At 40.8% G+C, this 25,351-nt stretch overlaps 1 protein-coding gene across 2 annotated transcripts; it reads right to left on the bottom strand.

Annotated features, from left to right (window-relative positions):
• Window positions 1-3,348: 3,348 nt before the first annotated feature.
• On the bottom strand, window positions 3,349-25,348 carry MFSD13A (major facilitator superfamily domain containing 13A). 2 transcript variants are annotated; one of them, XR_011559197.1, is made up of 10 exons: window positions 25,257-25,338; window positions 21,090-21,348; window positions 20,055-20,134; window positions 18,472-18,921; window positions 16,658-16,775; window positions 14,283-14,379; window positions 10,654-10,825; window positions 7,140-7,333; window positions 3,650-5,014; window positions 3,349-3,505 (listed from the first exon to the last, which is right to left on the bottom strand). XR_011559197.1 is itself a non-coding variant. In XM_070752842.1 (9 exons), the coding sequence occupies exons 2-9, from the start codon at window positions 21,252-21,254 to the stop codon at window positions 4,761-4,763; spliced, it is 1,530 nt and encodes a 509-aa protein (XP_070608943.1). In that variant the 5' UTR covers window positions 21,255-21,348; window positions 25,257-25,348; the 3' UTR covers window positions 3,349-4,760. The 2 variants fall into 2 exon arrangements, 1 of the variants encoding a protein (XP_070608943.1); XM_070752842.1 differs by having other exon boundaries at window positions 3,349-5,014; window positions 25,257-25,348.
• Between the last annotated feature and the right edge of the window lie 3 nt (window positions 25,349-25,351).

Below are 25,351 nucleotides of genomic sequence, written 5' to 3' on the forward strand. Positions count from 1 at the left end.
GCTTGGTTAACTTGGGAAATCACTTTCTCTCAACGCTATGAAGGAAGCAGTGGCAACCACTTCTGGGGGGGGGGGGGGGACTATTGCCAAGAAAATTGCAGAGAATTGGGCACAATTAAACAGAAGAAAAAAATATTGTTTGAGGAGTTGGTGTCCTCTTTGGAAGTAATTCTGTTTGGCCAGCACAGGTATCAGCAGCCCACAGCTCTGGAGCCACATGTGGCTCTTTCAGCCTTCTGCTGTAGTTCCCAACGCTGCTGCTGTTCCTGCCTCTATGATCTGCTCGCTTGTCTCGCAGCACCATGTGCAACACATGCATCACAATGGGGGAGCCAGGGTTCCCTCCTCTCCTAGAGCCCATTATAATTGGAAGCCAGAATGAGATTCTGCCCTACTTGCCCCTGGCAATAGGGACTGAGTCATTGGCTTGCTCTAGTCTCCTGGGTGTCAGTTGCTTTTCCTGCAGAAACTCCAGGCTGCCTGTATTGTGATGCTCTGCCTCTCCGCAGTTCAGTTGATCTTTGGCTCTCCGCTGACCAGGTACTCATTGCTGTGCTGCTCCTAGGCTGGTCTGCCTGCAGATGTAAGATTCTCACCACCCAGCACCAGTTCAGGGGTGCCCCCCGCCAAGGTATGGCAAATCCATGTGGGGTTTGACAGCGACACGGGGGAGGCCAGTGTCTCGGGGCAGAAAGATGGTCATACGTCTCCAGCACCAACAAAGGCCGGAAGTAGCCACCTGATACTTCCTGCTGTAGTCTGTTGCGAGGAGGAGAGAGAGAAGGGGAAAGGGAGAGAGAAAGAGAAAGGGAAAAAGAGGGAGAAGGGGGAAAGGAGAGGAGAGGTGAGAAAAGGGGGAAAAGGAAAAAGAAGAAAGAGACAGTAGGAGAGAGAAGGGGGGAAAGACAGGAGTGAAAAGGAGAGGAAATAAGGCGAAAGGAGAGAGACAGACAGACAGAAGAGAGATGGTGGGAGACAGAGAGAGTAGGCCGGATGTGGCAAGAGGTGGCTGGGATAGGAGGGATGAGGCAGGGCAAATTAACTGGTTCTCTGTCCTAATGACCGTCTGGGTAGGCTGGGGGTTATGTGACTGGGCAGGAATGGGTGATGTTGAGTTGGCCACGGTCACGCAGTCGAACCAGTTGGCTCCTGGTATTTTCTATGTGAAATGGGTCCAAATGGCTCTCTAAGTGTTTAAGGTTGCAGACTCCTAGTAGTTTGTGTGGCGTTCCTTAAGACAGCTAGGATTCTTACATACTAGACAAGCTTTCTTCAGTTTAAAACATTCCAGTGAGTTGGAGGAACACTTCCAGGTTATGCAGCTAGGCTGGCCTAATACAACTGTTATTACTGATATTTTAATGATATATTTGGGTTAGCGGCTTGACCCTAACAAGAGAGCGCTCACATTCCTAGTGTTAGTTTTCTGGCAAGTGTAAGAGTTAAATTGCAAAAAGGCTGTTGCTGCTTAACGCCAGGTCTGCTATAAATAAAGCTCACTCATGTAGGATCTACTCTTGGAGGAGGAGGCAGACCTGGCATGTGTGACTGAGACCTGGCTGGGCCCAGAGGGAAGAGTTCCTCTCTCGGAAATGTGCCCAGCCGGGTTTCAGGTGTGGCACCAGCTGTGACCCCAGGGAAGGGAGGGAGGAGTGGCAATTATAGCCAGAAAGACCATCAAACTGCATAGGCTCGCTGCTGCTGAGATTGCGGGTTGTGAGTTCCTTCTTATGAGGTTGGACCTAGGGGTATAGGTGGACTTGTTGCTCATGTACCTGCCTCCCAGCTGTGTGTCAACAGCCCTACCTGCGCTACTCGAGGAGGTAGCCGGGCTAGTGGTAGTCCCCCAGACTTATTGTCATGGGGGATTTTAATCTGCCGTTGCTCAGTGAATCATCTGGGTTGGCGCAGGAGTTCATGGCAACCATGGACCTGACCCAAGTAGTTCAGGGCCCAACCCATGAAAGGGGGCACACTCTCGACATGACATTCTTCTCAGGGCAGTTGAGTAGTGATCTGATATTAAGGGGCTTAGAGACGTTGCCTTTGTCATAGTCAGATCATTTTCTATTGCGGCTTGATTTTAAGGCTCCAATCCTTCCCCGCAGGGAGGTGGAACCAATTAGGAGGTTCCGCCCCAGATGCCTGATGGATCCAGGTTTTCAAAGGGTGTTTGGGGTTCTGCCGAATTCACTTGTACACAGTTCAGCAGTCTCTTGCTGCAGCCTGGAATACAGCTGTGACGGAGGCAGTGTTTCAGTTCCCCCATGCCTGGCAATGTAGGTGGGTCTTGAGTAATTTGCGAAAGGCAAGGAGGGTGGGGGTCGTTCTGATCTCGGGGGAGTTGATTCCAGAGGGGCGGGGCCGCCACAGAGAAGGCTCTTCCCCTGGGGCCCGCCAAACGACATTGTTTGGTCGACGGGACCCGGAGAAGGCCAACTCTGTGGGACCTTATCGGCTGCTGGGATTTGTGCGGTAGAAGGCAATTCCGGAGATATTCTGGTCCACTGCCATGTAGGGCCTTAAAGGTCATTACCAACACTTTGAATTGTGACCAGAAACTGATCGGCAGCCAGTGCAGGCCACAGAGTGTTGTAGAAACGTGGGCGAATCTGGGAAGCCCGATAGCTCTCGCGGCCACGTTCTGCACAATCTGGTTCATATTAGAAACATAGAAACATAGAAGACTGACGGCAGAAAAAGACCTCATGGTCCATCTAGTCTGCCCTTATACTATTTTTTGTATTTTATCTTACAATGGATATATGTTTATCCCAGGCATGTTTAAATTCAGTTACTGTGGATTTACCAACCACGTCTACTGGAAGTTTGTTCCAAGGATCATCTACTCTTTCAGTAAAATAATATTTTCTCATGTTGCCTTTGATCATTCCCCCAACTAACTTCAGATTGTGTCCCCTTGTTCTTGTGTTCACTTTCCTATTAAAAACACTTCCCTCCTGAACCTTATTTAACCCTTTAACATATTTAAATGTTTCGATCATGTCCCCCCTTTTCCTTCTGTCCTCCAGACTATACAGATTGAGTTCATGAAGTCTTTCCTGATACGTTTTATGCTTAAGACCTTCCACCATTCTTGTAGCCCGTCTTTGGACCTGTTCAATTTTGTCAATATCTTTTTGTAGGTGAGGACAATATATTGTCCTAACTCCAACACTAATATTTGTATATCCTTACAATATTTGTATATTAATATGATATGGTGAAGCCTAAGATGGGAAGAAAATATTTTCTTGGAAAAGTATCTCAACATTAACTACCACATAGCCAACAAATGAAACCATCATTGTCTCTCATGCACATGCATGCACACATACACCAAACAGATTTTTAAAAGGACGTTTAATGAAATTGAAATCTATGTAATTGATATACAAACCGAGAGCAATAAATTACACTGAAGCCATCCGACAATACAAAAGCTGTAAACATTTCATCATCCTGGTCTTTGAAGGCAAAATGGCAGTTGCAGCAGCTAAGACTACTATCTAAACCAGTGTTTCCCAACCTTGGCGACTTGAAGATATTTGGACTTCAACTCCCAGAATTCCCCAGCCAGCGAATGCTGGCTGGGGAATTCTGGGAATTGAAGTCCAAATATCTTCAAGTTGCCAAGGTTGGGAAACACTGGTCTAAACAAAGTGATACTTGGCACGCGCAAAGGGGGATATGATTTGGTCCTGACCGGAAATGTAGCCTAAAACATTTGGGGAAATCAAAGACATTTATGATACGTAGACAATTTTAGGCCATTTCATGTAATTAGTATTTCTGCATAAAAACGATTTCATGGCCAGTTCTGCTCAGCTAATGGCAGCTTTTTTAGCACAGGGGAGTCTCAGAAAAGCAGAATTGATGTCAATCATCCATAAACAAACCAATACTTGGCATTGGTTCAGGAGAAATGCACAGACTACTAGCCCTTATTCCGTCTTCGGCAGAACAGGAGAAATTTTCAGCGTAACTATTAGGATTAAACGTTGAAAATGCATATTTTCAACTTCTGACAGCTACATCTGCCTTTAGTACTCTACTTTTAAAAATAAATTTCTATCTTAAATTACGAGTGGGAATAAAGTACATTCATTCTCTTGAAAGGGATTGGCAATACATGACCAGTTCAATCCCAGAGAAGCTATTTTACAGAACCTAAGTGCTCTATTGCCCACTGTGAGAAATCATTAAGTTACAATTATTGTAACTGTGTTTGGCTAAATCAAGCTTGACCACCAATCCAATGCAAAAAAAAAAGAACAGAGATAATGAAATACTTTAAAAACCCTATCTATCACCTGTGGCAAAAGTACCTGTAAATAGGATATGGGGGTTGTGATACAAAGACCAGAAGGTTGTCAATTTACTCAACTCTATCCCTTGTTCATTAACATGACTATTTGTAATCTGATTGCTTAGCTCCCCAGCCTGGAAATGAATTAGTATCAATGTGAACAGCAAGTAATTGATAAAATATTTTTAAAAATATAAGGCGGTCGCTTTTTCTGGACAACCTTGGATACAGAAGATAACAAACTTTGAAACCCCTATGAAGTCTACAAGACGGACCTGGACCCTGGACAGCCTCACAAAAAAATTCAAGTTTTTTTTAAAGCTTCCATTTATTTTTCGTTAGCCAATGCTGATCTGAAGAAGATGTAACAAACTCCTGTTTACTCCCACTTTTTTCTTTTTTAAGTCATCGACTGTGGGAAGATGCTGCTGGTTGTTATCTTCACTTTCAATTAAATAGTCTTGATTTCCCGAGAGTGAGACTCTGTAAAAGCTTGACGTTGCGATTTCACTGTCTGAAGGCGTCTGCCGTGCAAGCTGAATTGTGACCAGGTGAGAAGCTGTAATAAAGCACAGGTCATGGGGACAAAGACGAGGAGGTAGAAGCAGCCCTGACGTAGTGTAGGTTTCCAGGATGCACTGGAAGCCAACCTTGGCTGGGCACTCACTATACTGCTCAAGGGATCCCGTTGAAAAATGTCATAACCTGGGTCAAAAAGAAAGATTAGATTGAGATGTTGGGTCAACAAGAAAGATGAGAATGATTTCAAAAATTGAGAAGGTCTAATCTGATTCTGTAATTTACTGAAAACATTTCTTTCCCTATTACAGTGTTCCCTCGCTTTTCGCGGGGGATGCGTTCTGAGACCTCCCACGAAAGTTGAATTTCTGCGAAGTAGAGATGCGGAAGTAAATACACTATTTTTGGTTATGAACAGTATCACAAGCCTTCCCTTAACACTTTAAACCCCTAAATTGCAATTTTCCATTCCGTTAGCAACCATTAAGATTATTACTCACCATGTTTATTTATTAACGTTTATTAAAAAAAAATATTTATTAAAGGCAGACGAAAGTTTGGCGATGGCATATGACGTCATCGGGTGGGAAAAACCGTGGTATAGGGGAAAAACCCGCGAAGTATTTTTTAATTAATATTTTTGAAAAACCGTGGTATAGACTTTTCGTGAAGTTCGAACCCGCAAAAATCGAGGGAATACTGTATGTATGTATGTATGTATGTATGTATGTATTTATTTATTTAATTTTTATGCCACCCTTCTCCTTAGACTCAGGATGGCTTACAACATGTTAGCAATAGCACTTTTTAACAGAGCCAGCATATTGCCCCCGCAATCCGGGTCCTCATTTTACCCACCTCGGAAGGATGGAAGGCTGAGTCAACCTTGAGCCGGTGATGAGATTTGAACCGCTGACCTACAGATCTACAGTCAGCTTCAGTGGCCTGCAGTACAGCACTCTACCTGCTGCGCCACCCCGGCTTTTATATTATATTATATTCATGTGCTTCCTCAACAGCCCTCCTGATGCATCCATTATCTGCTTTTGTAAAAATAATGAAGTCGGCCTTGAATAAATTCTCAATATTTATAACCAGGCCATTATTTGTATGGCCATTAACTTCTTTGTAAGACTACCTGAATCAGAGTAAAAGCTAACAATCGTTGTCCTGATCAAACAAACATGTGCCCTGCCCGTTTCCTCGGTTTTGAACCAAAACTTATTTCCTTCTCTCTCTCTTTTTTTTTTTAGCAAAATAGTAAAAACAAGTGCAGCAGTGGGGCAGGGGACTCTGTTCACTTTTATATTGCAATTGCAGTTCTCAGGTAGATCCTTCACTAGAAATACAAATATTGCATGAAATGATCTTAGCAAAACAAAAATGAAATTCTCTTAAACAAGAATCTTTAAAAGTTTAAAGTATTTCCCATCAAGCATATTTAGTGATAGAAAACTCCCATTCCAAGAGTGAAATGCTACCAGTTCAGGCCAGTCTGCCTGAACCAGTAGTAAAAATGCTACCAGTTCGCCCAAACTGGTATTAAAAATGCTTTTAAAAAGGAGGGGGGGATAGATCTGAGGATCAGTTGTGACAATCAGTTATGCTGCACAATTGTCGAAATCTTTTTTTAAACTGTTTTTAAGCATTTTTAAAATTTATTTATTTATTAGATTTGTATGTCGCCCCTCTCCACAGATTCAGTTTAGGCAAATAGGTAGTAAAAAAATGCTTTAAAATGTTTTTAAAAGGGTCCTACAATCACAGGCACAGCTGATTGTCACAGCTGATCGTCAGAACTTTTAACTTTTTAAAGCATTTTTTAATACCGGTTCAGGAGAAACAGCAGTAAAAAATACTTTAAAAAAAAAAGTTGCCTCCCCCACCAAGCCACCCACAGAACCGGTAGGCAAAAAACTTGAATTTCATTAGTACCCCATTCCCTTTGGGGTGCCTGTTGGGTATGAGATTTATTCATGAACAAACTATTCTAGCTTGTGCCTTTTAAATCACAAAGCTAACTGGTGTGGTATCTAGAAAAGCAAAACATGAACTACCCCATCACTAAGCGAAAGGATTTTTTTTTCTTCTTCCGTAGATTCACAATGCAGCAAAAAGGACAAGCTTAAGAGGAACCACTGTGCTATCTCTTTTCTAGACCTATTCTACACATTCCCCAAGAAAAAAAATAAGCTGACAATAAAATGCAAAACAACGAATATTGTCATCGCTATTGGTGTCTGCCCAATCAGAAAAGCAATCAGTTACCCTGCTCTTACTCCATTCAATTCCCCCACTGCCCTTTACTTACCAGTGTAAGCAGAAAGTAGCCAGGTGCCAACCAAAGGGGCAAAGGTTTGGCCTGGCTTGGTTACCAAGGCCACCATGCCAAATAAGAGGGCTGAGGCTGCCTGCTGCCTCCGATTTAGCACCAAGTCTTCGTCCACCAAGTCAGACACTACCAGGTTCAGCAATTTGCAAGTCCCTTCAGTAAACACACGGTTACTACGGAAAAAGAAAGGGAGCCACTTAACAGAAAGCATCAGGCTAAGAAAAATTCCAGTTCATTCTTGGCTGATTGGAAACAACTGAGAGTTAACTCGGTGCAAGAAACTCTCTGCTTGATTGCTTATCTGTATGCGTCTATAAATATACTATATGTGTTCATATGGATGCATGTAATGAATGTATCTGAAGACAAGCTGGTTCAGTTTTCTTTTCTTTTTTATTGGCATTCTCTCCTAGATTGACTACTGTAGCTATTCACGAAAAAATCCATTAAAAAAACACAAAAGAAGCATGTGGGAAATGTAACTTGCAACTACTTGCAACTCCCACAGCTCCCTCCAAAATTTATCATCATAAAGTACAGTGGTACCTCATGATACGAACCCCTCGTGATACGAACATTTCGAGATACGAACCCGGGGTTCAGAATTTTTTTGCCTCTTCTTACAAACTTTTTTTGCCTTACGAACCCACCGCAGATTGCAAAATGGCGCTTTGCTGGGCGCCGCCGCTTGGCTGTCACCTTTTGAAACAGCCGGGGGGCTTCTCGGCATTCTCCCGAACCCGAACCCAAACTTTTGCCGAACTTTTCTGGTTCTGGTTCGGGAGGCCGCCGAGAAGCGCCACTGGCCGCCGGTCACCTTCTGAAACAGCCGGGGGGCTTCTCAGCGTTCTCCCGAACGCCTAACCCGGAAGTTCGGCAAAAGTTCGGGTTCAGGTTCTGGAGGCCACCGAGAAGCGCCCGGCTGTTTCAGAAGGTTACAGCAGGGCGCTGCCACCTGGCAGAGCGCCATTTTTGCAATCGACCGGCGTTTTCGGCCAATCTGGAGGCTGAAACGGAGGTGGGGAATCCCAATAGGGAATTCCATGGGCGGAGCTTTGACGTCACGAAGACGTCCTTCCTGGTCGGCCGAAATGTGACCTCTGGAACCCGAACCCGAACTTTTGCCGAGTTCAGGAGAACACCGAGAAGCCCCCCGGCTGTTTCAAAAGGTGACAGGTGGGCGGTAGCGCTTCTTGGTGGCCTCCCGAACCCGAACCCGAAAAGTTCGGCAAAACTTCAGGTTCGGGTTCGGGAGAATGCCGAGAAGCCCCCGCTGTTTTAAAAGGTGACAGCCGGGGGGCGGCGACCAGCAGAGTGCCATTTTGCAATTTTTTCCCCCTTGCACACATTAATTGTTTTTAAATTGTTTCCTATGGGAAACATTGTTTCATCTTACGAACTTTTCGCCTTACAAACCTCCTTCCGGAACCAATTAAGTTTGTAAGACGAGGTATTACTGTACAAACCTTTATTTGTACTATTTTTAATATTTATTTGGAATTAAAACATGAAAACAAAACATTTGGAACATCATTACCACTGAGGTGAGATTGTTCCAAACCCTATTGTCCACTTGAAGTTGCTGAAAACCTGGTTTTGCTATTAGGCCTTGGGAAGTAGAAACCTGCATTGTGGTGGATGTGGAGTAAGCACACGGACACAGAAGTGGGATTTATGAGTCATTTTATTAATTTAACCTAGGACCTGCAGAGGTAAACAAAAGAGGGCGGAACAGCTGTTCCAAAACATTCCTGGGCAACTATAGGGCGAAAGCCCCCTGCTGAGCAAGGGAGGGTCCCCATAACCTTGAACTTGGACTTGAACTTAACCCTCCCTTGCTCCTTGCCACGCCCATGCGTGTGGGGAGGCTCACCCACCCAGGTTGTCATCTCTGGGGATGCGATGGGTAAGCCCCAAGGGCATCTTGCCTCCATAACTGGGCCTGCCCAGCCTTTCCGCCCCTTACCGCCTAATCCCTGTGACCAAAGGGATATGAGCACAAATTGACATTCCAAATTCTGGCTGAATTAACCTAACTCTGTTGAATTAGATGTTGGATACGTGCTAACCATCCCATTCGCAGCTACCAATGTGGAGTAGGTGAAATCAAATAATGTTACGGCTGCCAAAAATTCCTACTTGGCCCCCGGAGGTGACCACCAGTCACACTGCGGCTAAGGGAAGGACGGGCGGGTGGGTGCCTGCAAGCCAGGCCGGTGGCATCGCAAAAAGAAGGGCAAGCGGCGCACCGTCCCCTTTATATTGGGGGTCGCCATTCATCTTCTGGAAATGCATCATGCTCTGCAACGAGCGCAGGACATGCTGGTGAGGGGCCACGCATTTCACGTGCGCACCATCGTCCCCCACCCCATGAACCCCGGCTGCTGGCGTCCTTTGTGCTCCCGCCACCACCGTAAACGCCGCCAGCCTAAAGGCAGCCAATGGTTTCAAATGGCTCTATTGTGTGTAAAATTTTGACTGTACAGTAGTACCTCTAGATACGAGTTTAATTCGTTCCAGAAGGGAGCTTGTATGTCAAACAACTCGTATCTGGAACAAATGGCTTTAGACTTTGTTTTTCCCCTCCGAGATAACCAGAAGCAAGGATTCTTGCACCACCTAGTGGACGCTCGGCTCGTATCCCGAATTTGAGCTCGGGTCTGGAACAGAAATTTCTCTCCCGTCGTGGCTCATAACTTGGAATGCTCGCATGTGGAGCAGCTCGTATCTAGAGGTACTACTGTACTCCTCAGAGTTTTCTAATTCTATTGTTTAATTATCCTAATTGATTTTTGCTTTTGCTGTTTTAATAATGTGAACCATCCAGTTCCTGGACATATGTGAGAGGGGAGCTATATAAATTCAATCAATCAATAAAATAGAAGAAACTTGATCAACTTATCAAAGAAACTTGATAAGTTTCTTTCGGACATAAAAGATATTTCTTTTCAACCTTCTTTCCCACAATGAAAAACTTTACCATACCCTGTTCATGCATTCATATTTCCTGTGGCCATCAGAATCTGACTTTAATGAAAATAATAATAATAATAATAATAATAATAATAATAATAATAATAATAATAATAATAATAATGTGGTCTCTAGCCAAAAAACCCCAAACACCAATCCCTGCTTTAATATGCTTTTCAGCATGGCATCAACTTCATTCACCAACTCTGTTCAAATCATTAGCCACAATGGCACTTTTAAAAACTCATCATTCCTCAGCCGCTAGATTTGTAATATAAAAAAAGGAAATGAAAAACCCACTGAGCTTCAGAAATCTGATTCTCCACAAGTTCAGTCATCCCAAAAGAACATTAATATCTCAAGAGATATAAATAAATAACCATGCACCCAGAATTCAAATTTTAAAAAAATTAGCTTCACTTTCTATGACGTCAATCTACAATATTTTATCATAGAGGCCTAGTCCTTTGTGTTTACATAGCCTAATCCTCCAGTGCTGTAGCAATATAGCAATAAATACCTGGCTATGAAGAAACAGAGCAGGTAAATCCAATCTGGTCCAGCAAGGAGCATTATTACACTAAGCAATAGTTTCAGGAAGAAAAGCCATCGCACCACAGCATATACACCCCACCTCCGGCAGAGAGAGAGGAAGTAGAGGTTGTTGAGGTGGGGAGCCACGTAGGAAACACCTGTGATAAAGAATAAATAAAGGAGAGTCAGAGCTTAATCCCTATTTATATACAGAAGTTCCTGGGCAGAATCTTTCTAGACAAAGTGTAAGAAAAGAGACCTGCCTAAAATCCTGAAGTTAATACTAAACTAGACAGGTTTTTATTTTCTTGGTAATGACTTTATATTTACATACCTAGCAAGAAATGAAGAAATAAACATATACATTCTGAATAAGCCAACTAAAATTACTTTGGGGACTTTTGATTTGAACTCAAAGTATAAAATGGACCTGATTTCACTGCATTAAATATCATTTGTGGCAGAGCAAACTAGATATACAGTGATCTCTCGATTTTCGCGGGTTCAAACTTCGCGAAACGGCTATACCACGGTTTTTCAAAAAATATTAATTAAAAAATACTCCTCAGTTTTTTTCCTATACCACGGTTTTTCCCACCTGATGATGTAATACATCATCACCAAGAGTCACTTCTCTCTCTCTCTCTCTTTCCTGTCATTCTCTGCTTCAATCATTTTCTCATTTCTCTTTTTTCTCCCCTTTTTTCTATCATTTCTCTCTCTCTCTCTACCTTCCACTCTTGCTCTCTCTCTCTCTCTTTCTCACTCTCTCTCTCCTTTCTATCTCGCTCTGTCTGTTGCTCTCTCTCTGTGAGAACCCCTGCCCCGCCTCTCCTGCAGCCAAAAATGGTGTTTTTACTTCCGCATCTCTACTTCGCAGAAATTCAACTTTCAATCATTTTCTCATTTCTCTTTTTTTCTCTCCTTTTTTCTATCATTTCTCTCTCTCTCTACCTTCCACTCTCCCCCCCTCTTGCTCTCTCTCTCTCTCTTTCTCACTCTCTCTCTCTCTCCTTTCTATCTCGCTCTGTCTGTTGCTCTCTCTCTGTGAGAACCCCTGCCCCGCCTCTCCTGCAGCCAAAAATGGTGTTTTTACTTCTGCATCTGTACTTCGCAGAAATTCAACTTTCGCGGGCAGTCTGGGAACGCAACCCCCGCGAAAATCGAGGGATCACTGTATATCTGACAACCAATCATGTTCCTCCTTTTACAATAGCCACGTTACCCTAATCCCATGATGGTGAACCTTTGGCACGTGTCCCACAGGTGGCACGTGGAGCCATATTGGAGGGCATGCAAGATGTTGCCCTATGTCAGCTCCAGCGTGCATGCGCGTGCTGGTCAGCTGACTTCCAACCTTGGGGAAGACCGTTTCGCCATCCAGATGCTTCAGGGAAGCTTCCCTGAAGCCCTGGAGTGCAAAAAAACCGCCCAATGGCAAACCGGAAGTTCAATATAATGCACTTCCGGTTTGCCTGTTGTGCTGTTTTTCACACTGCGGGGCTTCAGGAAACTTCTTTGAACGCTCTGGAGTATAAAAAACAGCACAACAGGCAAACCGAAAGTGCATTTTCCAAACTTCCAGCTTCCCCGTTTGTTGTCATCTCAGGCTTCAGTGAGGGTTGTGCGCATGTGCAGGGACAGGAGGGGATTGTGCACATGTGCAGAAGCAGCAGGGGGTGCACATGTGTGGTGGGGAGGGAAGGGATGTGGGCATGTGCATGCATGCTAACACGCACACCGACCCTTTTGGCACGTGAACCAAAAAAGGTTCTCCATCACTGCCCTAATCAATAGATAGGGAGGGAGGGAGATGGGAGGGGAGGGAGGGAGGGAGGGGAGGGGAGGGAGGGGGGAGGGAGGGAGGGGGGAGGGAGGGAGGGAGGGAGGGAGGGAAGGAAGGAAGGAAGGAAGGAAGGAAGGAAGGAAGGAAGGAAGGAAGGAAGGAAGGAAGGAAGGAAGGAAGGAAGGAAGGAAGGAAGTCCAAATATCTTCAAGTTGCCAAGGTTGGGAAACACTGGTGTACATGGTTTAGATTACATGAATTCAAGTTTTATATAAACTAAAAAGCCTTCCACGGTGACATAAGTAAACATTAATTGATTCCTCCTAAGCAAAAGCCTTTGCATAGCACTGACTAGAACTTTTTCCATTTAAAATGGAATAAATATTTATGATAAGTAGTAAGGTTTGAGGTTTGATTTGGTTTACATTTTAGAAGGCCAAATTTCTACTAAATCGACCTCATTCTGCATGATTCTATATCCTGGATTCATTCTAGGTTAAAAAAAAAAACCCTGTACTAAATGAAAAATTTAAAAATATTATGAATCTAGATTTTTTAAATTAAATCTCTCACAACACACCCAATATGAATGATAGTTAGGGATTCTGGAAATATTAATCCAAAACCCCTGGAAGAAATAATTTTGTCTGATTCTTCAACATTGGTTTCCATATGAATCTGAACTATACTAATATGACAAAGTGATAGTAGGCACTTTAGTATCACTCATTTATGAAAGACAGAGAGTGAGAGAAAGGTTGGTAAGGAAGAAGAGATCACTAAACAACTTATTAGCTACAATAAGCATATCCAGTAAACTTGGAGAAAAAGAACCATGAGGATATGGAAAAATGGAATGAAATTCTGCCTGGTTGACTTCAACCCTATATTGAGGACCTGTATCCTGCACGAGTCAAAAAGAGGGCGGGGAAAATATTTACTGACCCCTCACATCCTGGACACAAATTGTTTCAACTCCTACCCTCAAAACGTCGCTACAGAGCACTGCACACCAAGACAACTAGACACAAGAACAGTTTTTTTCCGAACGCCATCACTCTACTAAACAAATAATTCCCTCAACACTGTCAGACTTTCTACTAAATCTGCACTTCTATTCTACTAGGTTTTCTCATCATTCCTATCACCCATTTCCTCCCATGTTGACTGTATGACTGTAACTTGTTGCTTATATCCTAAGATTTTTATTAATATTGCTTCTTCATTGCTTATTTGACCCCTATGGCAATCATTAAGTGTTGTACCACATGATTCTTGACAAATGTATATTTATTTTATGTATGCTGAGAGCATATGCACCAAGACAAATTCCTTGTGTGTCCAATCACACTTGGCCAATAAAAAATTCTATTCTATTCTAGTCTAATCTATTCTAGTCTAGTCTAGTCTTATCACTAGTCCTATTTGTTTTCATCGAATACACACATAAATAATATATGTAATGTTATCTTTAAAAGACTATACTGTTTGTCATACTTAATTTACCAGAACTAACTTACATAATTTGTATCCATACTATTGGATACCATATATCATATCTGTAAAGTTTTTTTCCCCCCCAAGAGAAAAAACTTAAAAAAGTAATTCCACAAAATGATTCAGCTGAGATAGGTCATGTATTTTCTACCTTTAAAGAGTAATAATATCCATTCTCCAGTCCAGTTCATACCTGTTTCATATCCCTAAATATGCCTAGGTAGCACAGTCACTATATATATATTGCAGTTGAATACATCTTCAGAACAATTTCAAGAAAGCAAGAATCTACTGCTGAGCAGTGCTTCCTACTATTCCCACCTTGGACTTACCTAGAAGAAATGATCCCATTGAAAGGGAGATGCGATCCGATAGCAAATGCTCCAGGAACAGAGGGAAAAAGTTGCTGTTAAAGTGGCAATGAAAAACCTATAAAACACATTAATAAGATCTATAAAAAGACAGTTAGAGAACAAATTAACACACTGTATCCTTAATGCAATATCTGCCCCACAAGGATAAATATTCAATATTCAGTGGGTCTGTATTAGATCAGAATCAAATCTGTTCCAAATCTTTGTGAGCTGCATTGGTACTGGTATTTATTTATTTATTCATTCATTCATTCATTCATTCATTCATTCATTCATTCATTCATTCATTCACATTCATTCAATTTTTATGCTGCACTTCTCCTTAGACTCAGGGCGGCTTACAACATGTTAGCAACATCACTTTTTAACAGAGCTAGGCTATTGCCCCCACAATCCTCATTTTACCCACCTCGGAAGGATGGAAGGCTGAGTCAACCTTGAGCCGGTGATTTGAACCGCTGAACTTCAGATCTACAGTCAACTTCAGTGGCCTGCAGTACAGAACTCTACCTGCTGCACCACCCCGGTATGTTTCAGGATGCAATTCAAAATGCTGAACGTCACTTTTACAGCCCTACATGGCTTAGGGCAGGGTTACCGGAGGGATTTCCTTTTTCTCCACTCATCCAACTCAATCTAGTACAGTGGTACCTCGACATAGGAGTTTAATTCATTCCAGACCCGAGCTCGTAAGTCGATCAACTCGCATCTCGAACGAATGCCTTTAGACTTTGTTTTTCGCGCCGAGATAACTGGAAGCAAGGAGATTTTTGCGCCACCTAGTGGAAGCTCAGCTCGTATCCTGAATTTGAGCTCGGGTATCGAACAGAAATTTCGCTTGCGTCGCGGCTCGTAACTTGGAATACTTGCATGTGGAGCAGCTCGTATCTAGAGGTACTACTGTAGATGCTGCAGATACTGCCAGGTATTAGAAGACAGGCTTTTTCTGCAATGATCCCCACTCTATGGGACATCCTCCCTTTGAAAAGTAAAATGTCCCCAACCCTATCAGCCTTTCATAAGAACCTAAAAACCTGGCAGGAATATGTGAATATTCTCACACAAGCCTGTCTTGAAAACAGGGGACAAAATTATTCTTAAAAATCTGTGCTTTATTAATTTGAAGAGGCAGCTAATGCTGACTTCATAATAACACTTGTACCACATTGTACATTACTCCGGCTGTACATTATTTTTGCTAATATGCAAATAAACCGCATAAACCAATTCCGCTGCCAGTTAATACTAGCACTATATCAACATCAGCAAATACTAAGAACATCTACTCATAACAGGAATGGCATGTTTGAAGACAGAATGGCCTCATAGCCTTTTCTCCTGTAATATGAAAATAAACCGATGAAGAATGCAGAAAAGGAACCTTTTGAAGATTAACTTCAAATTTCTTTCCAAAAGGAAGGCATTACTTTTCTCTTAATGAACAAAAAACACAAAAACATTTAGAGTTCTCAAGAATGTTCTTATCCCACTATTTAAATTATTTTTGTCTGAGAAACAGGAAACTGAAAAGTTTATCATAAATTTTCCCAGTAGCTGACCTGTTAAACACACAGTCAAGATGAAACTATTAATCAGATTCATCCTGAAATCTTTCAGATCAACACCACTTCCTAATTCCAACTTGCCCAATACATCAATTTCTAGATGTGTTGGAACTATAGTTCTTAGAAATCTTAGCCAACGTGCTCCTCAACCAAGCTGGCTGAGAATTCTGGTAACTTTAATATAGATCATTCATTCATTCATTCATTCATTCATTCATTCATTCATTTATTGGATTTGTATGCCGCCCTTCTCCGTAGATGCAGGGCGGCTAACAACAGTAATAAAAACAGCATATAACAATCCAATATTAAAACAGTTAAAAACCCTTATTATAAAACCAAACATACATACAGACATACCATGCATAAAATTGTAAAGGCCTAGGGGGAAAGAGTATCTCAGTTCCCCCATGCCTGGCGGCAGAGGTGGGTTATAAGAAGCTTACAAAAGGCAAGGAGGGTGGGGGCAATTCTAATCTCTGGGGGGAGTTGGTTCCAGAGGGCCGGGGCCGCCACAGAGAAGGCTCTTCCCTTGGGCCCACCAAGCGACATTGTTTAGTTGACGGGACCCGGAGAAGACCCACTGTGGGACCTAACTGGTCGCTGGGATTCGTGCAGCAGATATTAAATACAGAGGCAATTATCAGAGATTTATGAAATTATCTGGAAGATCACCAACACTGCTGGATAGGATCTCTATCAATGTACTAACTGGGCTTTTAGCAAGAAGACAGCACTGTTTTGTTACAAAAACTATGAAACCCATACCTGCATTAAATTCATGGAGACAAACCATAGAAAATTTTGATGTCTGGAAAGTTGTTTGAGGTACTCAGCCAATGTGATTCTTTTATCTTGATTTCTAGAAGGATTATCAACGTATAATCTGCAGAAACAAATTTCCATGTTTTAAAGATAGCCAAGTATTTTTTTAATTAATATTTTTGAAAAAACGTGCTATAGACTTTTCGCGAAGTTCAAACCCGCGAAAATCGAGGGAACACTGTACTGATATTTTGTTTCATTTTTCTATATCTCTCAATATTAAAGCTAGAAACTTCATGGGGAAGGACAGAGGCCATAAAGAAAAATAGACAATTATCACCAATTGTATTATATCAGAATGTGGGAGCCTAATGCCCTTCAGATATTTGAGCCCCACTTCCTTTTCGGCTATGCTGATTAGATCTGATGGGAATTAAAATTCCTAATTTTTGGATGACAGGTTTTATTATCTATAAAATTATATTATAAATTATACAGAGAGATGGCCTAGTGTGGTATTAAGGCACCAAAGGAGAAACTACCGGTAAGTGTCTGTAAGGCCTTGTTCTGCCTTAACCACTAAGCCAACTGGATGACTTTGGGCCAGTCACTCTCCCTTAGCCCTAGGATGGAGGTAATGGCAAAGAACTACTGAAAATGTTGCCAAGAAAACTATTAGGAATTGTCCAGATAGTCATTGGAAACAAAGAAAAAAGGAGAAGAGAAGGAGACCTGATTTTGAATAAAAGCAGATAGTGGACACACGTTAAAACATTTAAAACATTACAAAAAGTTTAAAAGAAAAGGCTAAATATTAGCCAAATGTTTTTGAGAAATCCAGTCAAATAACCTTAGTTAATTGTAAGCAGCCAGTTTTTAGAACTACATATTTTATTTGGCTAGCAGAAAAAGCTCTTAAGTATTAGAATGAATAGACTTGTTTTGCACAAACCTTTGACATATATGGATTAAATGCATCCAGTGTTCAGAGGGATTAAATACAAAATCCAGTTCTGAAACTATATTCCTGCATAGTTTAATAGATTTAATTGGCTTTTATATAAATGGGTTTTATTGGGGTTAGTTTTTTAGAGCTTATATTCAACTTCTTTTTTATTGCTGTATCTTTTTGTATTGTTGTTGTTGTTATTATTATTATTATTATTTATTAGATTTGTATGCCGCCCCTCTCCGAAGACTATGGGACAAATCTAATAATAAAAAATATATAAAAACCCCAACAATTAAAAACCATATAGCACATAAATACCAAACATGAAATATAAAAAGCCTGGGGGAGATGCTTTAGTTCCCCCATGCCTGGCGATACAGGTGGGTCTTGAGTAACTTGTGAAAGACAAGGAGGGTGGGGGCTGTTCTAATCTCTGGGGGGAGTTGGTTACAGAGGGCTGGGGCCATCACAGAGAAGGCTCTTCCCCTGGGGCCCGCCAAACAACATTGTTATGTTGTAAGCCGCCCTGAGACCTTTGGGATTGGGTGGCATAGAAGTCAAACAAACAAACAAATAAACAAACAAACAAATAAATTAAATTAAATTTTCCACTACAGTTGAAAAGCATGGATCTTTGGTTTTGCACCAACTGTGGATCTGGAAGCTCGGTCATGCACTGCTTTTTAAAAGAATCTGCCCTCTTTACAATTCCATCTCCTTAAAATTTGAAAAGTCTTTAATTATTTCTTTCACAAGGAAAAAAACAACACTTGGAAAAAGCAGTCCTGTTTACCCACAACATTTTGTATCCACTGGGCAAGTTATTTAAAATGAGAAAAGATACTAGACAACTAAACACACTCACTCTTTCAATGCTTCGTTTTCGTCCCATTTCACATGTCCATCTGTCTGAAGCCACTGCCTCAGTAGCCATGTGGCCAAGGTAAACCCAAGTGCTGAGCAAAAAGCCAAAGCCACACAGAACACCCTGAAGGAGAAGAAGTCCTCTTTGTTCCACACAGCATAGGACATAAAAACGGAGAGGGAGCCAACGGCACTGAAGAGTGAAGAGTAGAAGTTGAGGTCAGTCCTATCCTTTGCAGACACAGCGAGATCAGCAAGCAAAGCATTTTGGTTTAGATCCACCATAGTAAGGAAGCTGTCATATAGGCAGAGACAGATAAGGAATTGTAAGCCTGGGTTGGCCCAGGCAATCCAAAAAGCCAGAAACGACACAGCAAATAACGGACCATTGTGTCTTAGAGCTTTGAGTCTCTTTGAAACAACTTCTGGAGTGGAGATTGCTATTCCAGACCTAAAAAGAAGAAAAAATATAGTCTATGAAAACTGGTTGAGCTTCACTCCACTTCATTCATTCATTTTTAAATTAGACATCACCTTTTTTGGACAAATAGTAAACTAATTTGTCTCAAGGATGGATTCAAAGTTTCTTCCCTGATAAGAATAGGAACATTTTGATATCATCTAGGCCAGGGGTCCCCAAACTTTTTACACAGGGGGCCAGTTCACTGTCCCTCGGACTGTTGGAGGGCCGGACTATAAAAAAAACCTATGAACAAATTCCTATGCACACTGCACATACCTTATTTTAAAGTAAAAAACAAAATGGGAACTTACTATTTAGAGGGGGGGGGGAAGTCTGAAATTCATATATGTTTATGTTTTGTTTTTAATTTTCTTTTGTTAACATCTGATTGGCTATGCAAGGTTTTCTTGGCTTATAGAAAAATGTATAAAGAAAGAAGGAGCACTTTGGCATAATGATTAATAAGTTAGAAATATAATTGGTGTTGTACTTTTTTGAGGAAGGAATTTAATTAAAAGAAAATGAATAACTGGACGACAGAATTAGAAAAAAAAAACTTTTGCAACTTTTTTGATGATTGATATTAGTTACCAACAAAATACCACATTTTATTCATGGAAAATTAGATTTGCTCCTGTCACTAACCCGCGGACCGGATAAATGGCCTCAGCGGGCTGCATGTGGCCTGCGGGCCATAGTTTGGGGACCGGTGCCCTAGGCCTTTGAAAGGTCGGTCCAAGGAACACAGGACTGACCTTGGACCAACCTAAATAGATATAAGAGGGTAAGCTTGATTACTTCACAGCCAGGAAAACGTACAGGGAAACTGAAAACAAAAGATATGCATCTTAAGAGGGGAAAAAAATATTGGCAATACAGTAGCAAAGCAACCTACAACTATCTTTTTTTTCTGTGGAGCTTCCAATTGTAAGCTAGTTTCTGATTAAGGTGGCTGAATGTCTGCAAAATGCATTACTGTGAATAGTGTGAAATCTGACATGTTTAATGAAATATAATTGTAATCTATTACATTATTTTAAACATCTACTGTCAGCAAGCTACTCTCTGTCTTCCTATGCTGTTTAGACTTTGAAGCAGGACATAAATGAAACTCTGCTTACTGCTGGGTGCTAAGAAAAGCTCTGTCACTCAACCAACCAAACAGGGGATCGTTGAGGCTGTTCCAGATCAGGAAAACAGTCTAGGAAAAAACAAAAAGAATATGACTTCGATACTGAAATATTTCACCAAATCTATTATCTTACAAGTTAGCCATGCCTATATTGGGAAGAATAACCACAATAATTGAAATGCCTATATACATATCCTTTTAAGAAGTTACTTAAAGGTACACCAAGAGTGTCCACACAAGATGCAAAGCACTTTTACCCATTTTGAATCTGAATATTATTATTATTATGTCAGTACAACACAGCAAATGAGATCACTATGCTGGATTTCATATTTCATCACCAGTTGGGCGCTTCCCAAGCACCTAGGACTGTGTGATGTAGCGGTGAATTATGTTTGCCGATCCCAGTAAAGTGGCCTTTTGCAATTGACAGATGGAGATTTTGTCAATTCCAATGGTTTTCAAATGTCCGCTGAGATCCTTTGGTACTGCGCCCAGCGTGCCAAGTACCACTGGGACCACTTTCACTGGCTTATGCCAGAGTCGTTGCAGCTCGATTTTTAGATCTTCGTATTTCACTAATTTCTCTAGCTGCTTCTCCTCAATTCTGCTGTCTCCTGTCTATTATTATTATTATTATTATTATTATTATTATTAATTAGATTTGTATGCCGCCCCTCTCCGCAGACTCTGCATACCTCTAAGAATCTAATGCCAGATTCTTTCAGACAACTGTAATTACTGGAATTATTTATTACTGCAACTCATTTTAAACTTTACCCAGAATTCTAGAAAGCTACAGTTTATTTACATTTTACTGTCACTGAATCTTTACAACCAATGCAAATACTATAGCACACATATATTTGCCACATGTTTGTATTCATACTAGCTAATCAATAGTTCATACATCTTCTATGATAACTATGCCGTAATAAATTATAATTCATTTAATTTCTGAAATACCACATGCTATCACATGAAAGGAAGGGCTAATGCTGACTTTCAAAGTTAAAGAACTTACCTCCCCAATCCAAAAGGAAAGTTTATCAATTTTATATATAGAAACAAAGGTGTCCACATAGTAGAGAAGAAACACATTATGCAAAATTGAAATAAAGAGAGACAAGGATCCATAAACTACTCCAACTGGGAAGCTGAACAGGCAAGATAAAGGCTTCAAACCCATGTTGATTCATGTTCTGGATGTCACCTCCAGTTCCAAAATGACCTCTCTGTCCAGTACTTGCTGACTTGTTGGTGGGACAAAACCATCATTCACTCTGTTTGGGCAGACAAGAAGAAATTAGGCGATTTAGTGTATAGGTTTGATAATTCCCTATTCCTCTTTCAAAGAAAGAGACAAGTTAAATTGCAAAAAGGAAATCAATTTCCGCAAGTCTTGCTCTGGGCTTCAAAACCTACAAAACATGTAGGAAAGGAAATTTATAATATTTATTTATTTATTTATTACTTAGATTTGTATGCCGCCCCTCTCCAAAGACTCGGGGCGGCTCACAACACGTGGAAACAAATCATAAATAATCTGACAATTTAAAATATTAAAGATTTAAAAAAGACCCCATATACTAACAGACATCACACAAGCATACCATATATAAATTAAACATGCCCAGGGGAAGATGTTTCAGTTCCCCCATGCCTGACGGCAAAGGTGGGTTTTAAGGAGTTTACGGAAGGCAGGAAGAATAGGGGCAGTTCTAATCTCCGGGGGGAGTTGGTTCCAGAGGGCCGGTGCCGCCACAGAGAAGGCTCTTCCCCTGGGGCCCGCCAACCGACTGTTTAGTTGACGGGACCCGGAGAAGGCCCACTCTGTGGGACCTAATCGGTCGCTGGGATTCGTGCGGCAGGAGGCGGTCTCGGAGATAGGATTTATACATACAGTAGGATTTATACATACAATAAAAATAGGATTTATACATACAGTAAAAAAAGGAATAATGCATCACACGATAATAGGTTTCAGATCAAATTGACTGCTCACTAAGCTCTATTGTACATTGGATATTTGTATACATCAAATACAAATCAAGCCTACTTTTCTGCTGATATGTCTTCATAGTTCTTTACTAAGTATATAAAATCATTTAAAATTAATTTTAAATGAAAATAATGTAAAATTAAACAAACTAGAATGTCTTAGTACAATATCACAGATGCATAGTAGCGAGATTGGATGGGGATGATGGAAATCATATTTGAAAGACAACTAAAATGAAGTATTACTAATATTAAATAGAAAGGATGTGTTTAGAGAATATGAACATTCAAGGTTAGTTGGATCAAGGTTTACTCAATTTTCTGGACTGATATAGTACATGAATTATTAAATAACTGCACAGAATGAGTTCTTACAATATCCAAGACTGAAATGGAAAATTTCCAAGTCTTTCAATATGTTGTTCAATGCAGATACAAACATTTGAGATGTTTTTGTTTTTGTTTTTGCATTTTCACTGGGAGAAAACCAGAAACACACCAGGCTTATGTGCTGTTTACAGAATTACATGTTTCTTAATAAGCACAAGTTATTTACAAGACTCCTTTCAAAATAATATGGCAAATGTATAGATCAAATAGGATGAAATACTTAAACTAAAACACAAGAATTTAAGCAGTCCATTTGTACACATTGGTATATAACTGCCTTAAATTAAAGGCATTTGGAGATAATATATTTTTAAAAAGAAGCACAGTTTTTGCATTGAGATGGTGTTCTGTGAATTCAGTATAGGGTCAACCTTTTGCGATTCAATCTAAATAATTCTATTTTACCACAAAGTGAACAGAATTATTAATTTAAAAAATTCAAATAGGAATCTAATCCAGTATATTGGAAAGGGCAAAGAGAGGGGTAGGAAAATGTAAAATAGATTCTTAAATATATTTAAAATCGAGGTTTTCACATGCAAAATTGACCTCCAATTATAGTCAGCCACAAATAAACGTTACTGTACTATCTTACAAAGTCTAAATTAAACTGAAACAAGGAAACTGTTTCTTACTTTTCAGCAATATCATATGATCTATTTCCTCTTGCAAGAAACTAAATCTAGTTTCTTTTCTACATTTTACCAATTATAATCAGAAGCATTTTCAATCTAAATTTTTAGTCAAAATGTTGCCTATCTACATTATTAATTGGAAGAAAATCATAATATTAATACTAAAAAAATATTGGCGGGTAAAGTCAACTAGAAAAGCCCATTGTGATTCACTGACTTTGTACCTTGGACGTAAAAAAAAATACATGAGGGTTTGTTGGATAACATTAATGTTCAGTGTTTAATTGGCTCTATTTTAAGAGTAAATTGCTCAGAAGTTACCTATTTGTTTTGTCTACATAATTTTTTAAGGATAAAAAGAAAAACAATGGTAGGAAGATCCCCTTCCTCGGTCAGGTTTCTAAAAGTAGCTACAACTGATATTTGTGGGTAACTATGCCAGGAACCATTAGTTTGAGGCAGGAATAAATGATAAAAGAAAGCAGACATGGTAGGCAGCACTGGCACCAGGTGAAAGGCACTGCAAACTGCAAAGGCTGCTGCTACCTAAAATGGTCACCTAACATCAATAACGTCATCAAAAAAGCACAACGAAAAATGTTCTTTCTGCGCCAACTCAGGAAGCTCAAACTGCCCTAGGAGCTGCTGATACAGTTCTAGAGAGGAATCATTGCATCTCTATAACTGTCAAGTTTGGTTCTGCAACCCAACAAGACCGACACAGACTTCAGAGGATAATCAGAACTGCAGAAAAGAACAATTGCTGCCAACCTGCCTTCCATTGAGGACCTGTATACTGCACGATTCAAAAAGAGGGCCGTGAAAATATTTACTGCCTCCTTCGCATCCTGGACACAAACTGTTTCAACTCCTACCTTCAAAACGTTACTACAGAGCACTGCACACCAAGACAATTAGACACAAGAACAGTTTTTCCACGAACGCCATCACTCTGCAAAACAAATAATTCCCTCACCACTGTCAAACTATTTACTAAGTTTGCACTATTATTACTACTAGTTTTTTCACATCATTCCTATCACCCATCTTCCCCCACTTTTGACTGTATGACTATAACTTGCTGCTTATATCCTTAAGATTTTTATCAATATTGTTTCCTCATTGCTTATTTGACCCCTATGACAATCATTAAATGTTATACCTCATGATTCTTGACAAATGTATCTTTTCTTTTATGTACGCTGAGAGCATATGCACCAAGACAAATTCCTTGTGTGTCCAATCATACTTGTCCAATAAAGAATTTTATTCTATTCTATTCTATTTTACAACAACTTTAAAAAGTGGGGTGAAAAGTCCGTTTTGAGAAGGTGAGAATTTCATGCACAAGCAGGTAGCTGGATGCACATATCTGCCTTTCGGCCATGCTGCTGCTTTCCACAGAAGTATAACAGGAAAGTGACTGAGGCTACAAGGAACTGCCACATAGCACATCTCTGCCTATTTACAATCCAGTTTTATTCTTGTGTACAGGCTTCCGGTACCTAGACCAGGGTTTCACAACTTGGAAACTTTTAAACTGTGTAAGACTTCAATTATACATATATATATATATATATGCAAGCTGGGGAATTTTGGGAGTTAGAATCGACAGGTCTTCAAAGTTGCCCAGGTTAAGAAGCACCAATCGAGGTCTTTGCAAATGGGGAATTCAAGGAAGCATCCTTCAGCTCTGCCTGTCAATATGATCCATTAGGGAAGAAGCCGCCAAGCAACCTAAAGAAATACTGTACCTCAAAGGGCGAGTAGTTTAGTCCAGTGTTTCCCAACCTTGGCTACTTGAATATATTTGGACTTCAACTCCCAGAATTCCCCAGCCAGCGAATGCTGGCTAGGGAATTCTGGGACTTGAAGTCCAGATATCTTCAAGTGGCCAAGGTTGGGAAACACTGGTTTAGTTTAATGCAGGGCAAGAATCTGCAATCGACAGGAAATCACGAGCTAACCGACCACCGGGAAAAGAAACCCCTCCAAAGAGAGCGGCGATCCTTTAAAATTAGGATTCCGATCGAATGACTGAGAACGAACATTCTTTAAAAGACAGACAGACCGGGCAGGAGGTTTACAAGAGCTTTAAGGTATATTACAGTAAACGAAGCGGGGGGGGGGGGGCCGTCAAGGAAATCACGAAGAGTTTTGCCTACCCAGCCATCGCTAAACCGAACTCCGCCGGCATCTACAGCCCCGATTTTGCCTGTTCCGTTTCCACAATCGCGCAGCCGTACTTCACTACTCCGGG

Source organism: Erythrolamprus reginae, chromosome 5 (assembly GCF_031021105.1).
Source record: "Erythrolamprus reginae isolate rEryReg1 chromosome 5, rEryReg1.hap1, whole genome shotgun sequence".
NCBI classification, from domain to species: domain Eukaryota; kingdom Metazoa; phylum Chordata; class Lepidosauria; order Squamata; family Dipsadidae; genus Erythrolamprus; species Erythrolamprus reginae.